The sequence below is a fragment of the Symphalangus syndactylus genome, chromosome 1 (assembly GCF_028878055.3).
Source record: "Symphalangus syndactylus isolate Jambi chromosome 1, NHGRI_mSymSyn1-v2.1_pri, whole genome shotgun sequence".
Classification (NCBI taxonomy): Eukaryota; Metazoa; Chordata; class Mammalia; order Primates; family Hylobatidae; genus Symphalangus; species Symphalangus syndactylus.
Window position 1 is genome coordinate 95,217,530 of NC_072423.2, and position 5,720 is coordinate 95,223,249.

The window sequence follows — 5,720 nt, forward strand, 5'->3', positions numbered from 1 at the left end:
CCTGAAGTAGCCCCTGGGATCTGGGTACTCCACATAGTAACCCTGTCTGGGGCTGAACTGAGATCTCCACAGGGACTTGTTTCTGCTGAGGTGGCAAGTTGTTCAGAGATAAAAGAGATTTTGGATGGAAGAAGTAAGCAATACACCCCAGCCCTAGCACCCATAGTTCTCACCCTGGGGAGGGGAAGAACACAGGATTTCAAATGAGAAGGCCTGGGTTCTATTCCTACCTCTGGCACCAATTCAGAACCTGGGCAATAAAACAAAATTATAACTTAGAAAAGAAAAAAAAGGACCTGGGCGAGTTACTTTGCTTGGCTGAACCTCAGTTTGCACATCTGAGAAGCAGCATGAAGACCCCAATTTCCTAATGTCTGCCCATGTTGGCTACCACCAGTACTGGTCCCCTTCCCTGAGGTTCCAAGATAGAAGATGACAGTTGGTAAGAAAGGATGTTTATTCAGGCCTGATGCCTCGATACAGCTAGATGTGCAAAAATATATCATTCAAAGTCATGAAAACCATCATCATATTGGTGTGACCTCCTTCCCATCCTTGGGCACAGCCTTTGCAACTGCCTCCTTTGAAATCTGGGAGTTGGGGGGCAAGGGTCACTTCTTGGCAGCTTCTTCCTGGGCGGCCAAATCTGCCTCCTTCTGAGCAGCCAGGAAGATGGCTCGGTCCTTCTGGAAAGCTGCAAGCTCTTCTGAACTGAGGCTGCAAGTGAAAAAAGACAAATGGTTGGCACATGATTGGTCACCAGTGGGAGCTCACAGGACCCTGTGTCTTGCAGGGGCTTGAAGGGGCCTCTGTCTCAGAGCCCAGCTTGCCTGGCCCCTTCTCCCTCCCTGACTTCCCAGCCTCCATACCTTTGCTCATTTCCTCTCCAGGGACAACATCTCCCAACCCCCAATACCCCTATCTTTTGTTCCCTTATTAAATCCCTACTCATCCTTTGAGGCATCAGCCAGACCCCAGTCCATATTAACTGGGGTACTCTGTGCCCCAAAATATGCTGTACAATGACGTCACGGGGCTGAGCATGTGTGTCTCTCCCAGGACGGGGTCAGATTTACCCATCTCCATGTTCCCAGTAAAAAAAAGATTTGAGAAAAGTCAAGTCCGTGTCTGCTCCATGCTTAACCCCATTCTTCTTGGGAAATAATCAATTGTCAGCCTTGACATGGGATGTGACACAGCAGCAAGAGGCCAGTAAAGGGTTGAATGCTATCTCTGTCCCGGCCGTTGTCTAGACCAGACACCCTCCCACCCAACATCTTACTTCAATGAAACAATTCCTGAAGTCATCCGAAGCCCCATGACGGGGGTCCCCTGTTTGCCTCAGGAGCAACCATGAACCTGACACAGCTCAAAAGTCCTTACACTGGTCCTTCCCTCATACCATTCTCCACTTGCCTCTAGGACGACAGACCCGGGTCACACTGAACTTCTCCCACTTGGATCCTTCATGGAGATCTTTCCATTTCTTAGAACATTTGCAGAACAACGTCTAATACATAACAGGTGCCCAATAAGAGTATTCCAAATCAATGAATGTGGCCTCCCACCCCCACCCCATCCTCTAGAATCTAAGGTCCCTTGACTTAAAAGCTGACTTTCCCACTGCAATGGGCCCTCTGAGCTGTGTCCGAGTCCAGCGCTTTCTGGGCCCTCTAGTCACACTGCACCTGCCAGGACACTTACTCCTTCACCACGCGAATGCCCAGAGAACGGGCAGACCCGATGATGGAGCGGACGACAGAGGACAGGGGTACGTCCTGCAGGGCGAATGCCTCATCCTGACCTTTGATGCGGGCAATCTCATACACATGCTTCAAGGTCACCAGGCCTGCCACCTCTTTCCCTGGAAGGAAGGAACAAGTGGTTCTTCAGGTGTTACTGCTTCCTTCTGGAGCCCCCAGACGCCTACCCTGGCCCTCACCTGTTTGCCTGGCCCCCTTTTCAATCCCAGCTGCTGCCTTCAGGAAGTAGGAAACAGTGGGCTGTCCAATCTTGATTTCAAATGTCCTGTCAGGCTTAACAGAAAAAAGAAATATGAGATTCTCTCTTCCTACTGCCCCATCCCAGGGAACTTCTAATGTCCTGCCCCTGCTTCCTTCATCTCACTTGCCTATGGCATCCCTCAAAAAGACCACAGAATCACAAGAAAAAAATAAATCTGGGCCAGGCGCAGTGGCTCATGCCTATAATCCCAGCACTTTGGGAGGAAAAGGCGGATGGATCACCTGAGGTCAGGAGTTCAAGACCAGCCTGACCAACATGGTGAAACCCCATCTCTACTAAAAATGCAAAAAATTAGCCGGGCGTGGTGGCGGGCGCCTATAATCCTAGCTACTGGGAAGGCTGAGGCAGGAGAATTGCTTGAACCCGGGAAGAGGAGATTGCAGTGAGCCGAGATCGTGCCATTGCACTCCAGCCTGGGCGACAAGCGCAAAAGTCCATCTCAAAAAAAAGAAAAGAAAAGAAAAAATAAATCTGCAGCACACATCCCTGTCCCCGCTATTCCTGCCCTAATTCTGCTCTGGAAGCCCCAGTGAGATGGAGGGGCAAAGGGAGGAACTGCAACATGGCAAGATGGGGCTGGTTCAGAAAAAATATGATCTAGTCCTAAATGGGGAAAGTGGAGCCCAGTAATAGGAATTCAAGTCAGGAGCAGAGAAACAACCCCAGATGACCAGTCCCAGGGCCGAGGAAGAACAGAGGGAAAAGGAAACCAGGGATCAGAGTCCAGACTCCACCTTCACTAAAATCTTGGTAGGCAGAGGAATGCCTTCCTTGATGTCTTTTGTCCTCTCATTGAACTCCTTGCAAAACTGGTTGATGGAAACGCCTCTCTGTGAGGAAAGCAGAAGGGGATAGTGGTGAGAGGAGGGCACGGCTCCCTACCGCCCAGGAGGCGCCGTCCGTTCCCTCCTCCTTCACTTCTCTGTGTTCCCATCTCTACCCAGATTCAACTACCCCTCCATGAGCCAGAAGATCGTACGCATCTTCCTACGTTATCCTCATCACAGCACATTGAAGAAGGGATGAGGAAGCCCAGGTGGAAGACGCTTTGTAACCAGCACAAGGACATAAAGCGTGTGAGAAGCAGAGCCGAGCTCTGAACCGAGGCCCGGGTGGTTCCAGGGCCAGCGCCCTCCATCCGCGTCCTAGCTTCCACCATCCTCGACAACCCCCCATGTCGGGTTCCCGCCGCGGCCGCACCTGACCCAGCACTGGGCCTAGTGGGGGCCCGGGCATGGCCAGGCCTGCCCGCACGATGGCCCGGATCACACCGCCGACCTCGGGCTTCCTGAGGCCCCGGGTGGCCCGGCCGAGCTTCGACATGATGTGGGGCTGCTGGCTTCAGTTCACCTCAGGGGAGCAGCAAGAGCGAAGCTCTGGGCGCCACCATCTTGGGCCAGAGGTCAAGGGTCCTCACGTTAGGCTAGGGCAGGTGAGGCCAACAAACAGCAGCCTTGTTTAAGCCCTATTGCTCGCCAACTAGTAAGACAAGGAGGATGAGAGGAGGATAAAACACTTTTTAACTTGTCTTATGCAGATAAAGCAAGGGCCCGAATGGCCTAGGAACACACATTCCCACAGGAACGCGCACCGGCACTACCTCGGACAGCTAACTAGTAGGGTGGGACCTTGATACCCCATAGCATTGTGGGTATGGTAGTTTTGACTCCGTGTGCAGGTCCGGCCAATTGCTATGCGCCAGGGCGCCATCTGCTGCACACGGTGATAATCCTAGGGTTTGAAATACACCTGGAGCTCCTGATTGGTAACGGGAGTCTCTCTCTCCTCTCTTTGTTCCTCACATGCTGTTGAAAGGCAGTACGGTTAAGAGTGTAGACCCTGAGCTGGGCGCGGTAGCTCACTCCTGTAATCCCAGCACTTTGGGAGGCCAAGGCAGGAGGATCGCTTGAGCCCAGGAGTCTGAGACCAGCCTGGGCAACACAGCAAGACCCCGTCTCTACTGGGCGAGAGGATCACTTGAGCCCAGGAATTGGAGGCGGCAGTGAGCCAGGATTGCGCCACTGCATGTGAACTTAATCAAGTTTCTTATGCTTTGTCTCCTCCCCAGTACAGCAGGTATTGTAATATGTAGCACCTACCTCTTAGGATTGCTGTGAGGACTAAGTTAGCAAAGTGCTTAAAACAATGCCTGGCACCTAGTCAGCATGTGCTATTATTATCTGTACAATTAAGATAAAACCTGAGTTGTTGTGAGGCTTAACAGACCCAGAACATTCGATATATCATCTGTGACCAAATAAGCCAGCATCTTATTGTATCATGAGGAGAGCAAAAATCACCTGGTGACCTTTGAATCATGAGGAGAACAAAAATCACCTGGTGACCAGAAACAAAAACTCCTCATCTGAGGAATTGAAAAGTAATTAAACTTCTCTAGTGTGTCCGGAATTGGTGGGTTCTTGGTCTCACTGACTTCAAGAATGAAGCAGTGGACCCTTGCGGTGAGTGTTACAGTTCTTAAAGGCCGCGTGTCCGGAGTTTGTTCGGATGTGTTCGGAGTTTCTTCCTTCTGGTGGAGTTAGTGGTCTCGCTGGCTCAGGAGTGAAGCTGCGGACCTTCGCAGTAAGTGTTACAGCTCTTAAGTCGGTGTGTCTGGAGTTGTTCCTCCCGGTGGGTTCGTGGTCTCGCTGGCTTCAGGAGTGAAGCTGCAGACCTTCGCGGTGAGTGTTACAGCTCATAAAGGCAGTGTGGACCCAAAGAGTAAGCAGTAGCAAGATTTATTGCAAAGAGCAAAAGAACAAAGCTTCCATGGTATGGAAGGGGACCCGAGCAGGTTGCCACTGCTGGCTCAGGCAGCCTGCGTTTATTCTCTTATCTGGCCCCACCCACATCCTGCTGATTAGTCCATTTTACAGAGAGCTGAGTGGTCTGTTTTGACAGGGTGCTGATTGGTGCGTTTACAATCCCTGAGCTAGACACAAAGGTTCTCCACGTCCCCACTAGATTAGCTAGATACAGAGTGTCCACACAAAGGTTCTCCAAGTCCCCACCAGAGTAGCTACAGAGTGTCGATTGGTGCATTCACAAACCCTGAGCTAGACACAGGGTGCTGATTGGTGTGTTTACAAACCTTGAGCTAGATACAGAGTGCCGATTGGTGTATTTACAATACCCTAGCTATACATAAAGATTCTCCAAGTCCCCACCAGAGTAGCTAGATACAGAGTGTCCATTGATGCATTTACAATCCCTTAGCTAGACATGAAGGTTCTCCACGTCTGCACCAGACTCAGGAGCCCAGCTGGCTTCACCCAGTGGATCCCACACTGGGGCTGCAGGTGAAGCTGCCTGCCAGTCCTGTGCTGTGTGCCTGCACTCCTCAGCCCTTGGGTGGTCGATGGGACTGGGTGCCCTGGAGCAAGGGGTGGTGCTCGTTGGGGAGGCTGGGGCCGCACAGGAGCCCACGGGGGAGGGTTGGGGGAGGCTCAGGCATGGTGGGCTGCAGGTCCCGAGCTCTGCTTGGCGGGAAGGCAGCTAAGGCCCCGTGAGAAATTGAGCACAGCAGCTGCTGGCCCAGATGCTAAGCCCCTCACCGCCCGGGGCCGGTGGGGCCGGCCGGCAGCTCCGAGTGCGGGGTCTGCCAAGCCCACGCCCACCCAGAACTCGTGCTGGCTCGCAAGCACTGCGCGCAGCCCCGGTTCCGCCCGCGCCTCTCCCTCTGCACCTCCCCACAA

The 5,720-nt window shown here is 52.6% G+C and overlaps 1 protein-coding gene across 3 annotated transcripts; it reads right to left on the reverse strand.

The window, feature by feature from the left end:
- Positions 1-439: 439 nt before the first annotated feature.
- MRPL11 (mitochondrial ribosomal protein L11) lies at positions 440-3,655 on the reverse strand. 3 transcript variants are annotated; one of them, XM_055264741.2, is made up of 5 exons: positions 3,304-3,655; positions 2,760-2,855; positions 1,943-2,036; positions 1,705-1,864; positions 440-717 (listed from the first exon to the last, which is right to left on the reverse strand). In XM_055264741.2, the coding sequence occupies exons 1-5, from the start codon at positions 3,346-3,348 to the stop codon at positions 612-614; spliced, it is 501 nt and encodes a 166-aa protein (XP_055120716.1). In that variant the 5' UTR covers positions 3,349-3,655; the 3' UTR covers positions 440-611. The 3 variants fall into 3 exon arrangements, with proteins under 3 accessions (XP_055120716.1, XP_055120552.1, XP_055120629.1); XM_055264577.2 differs by having other exon boundaries at positions 3,226-3,655; XM_055264654.2 differs by lacking the exon at positions 440-717 and adding an exon at positions 1,416-1,510 and having other exon boundaries at positions 3,226-3,454.
- Positions 3,656-5,720: the final 2,065 nt, after the last annotated feature.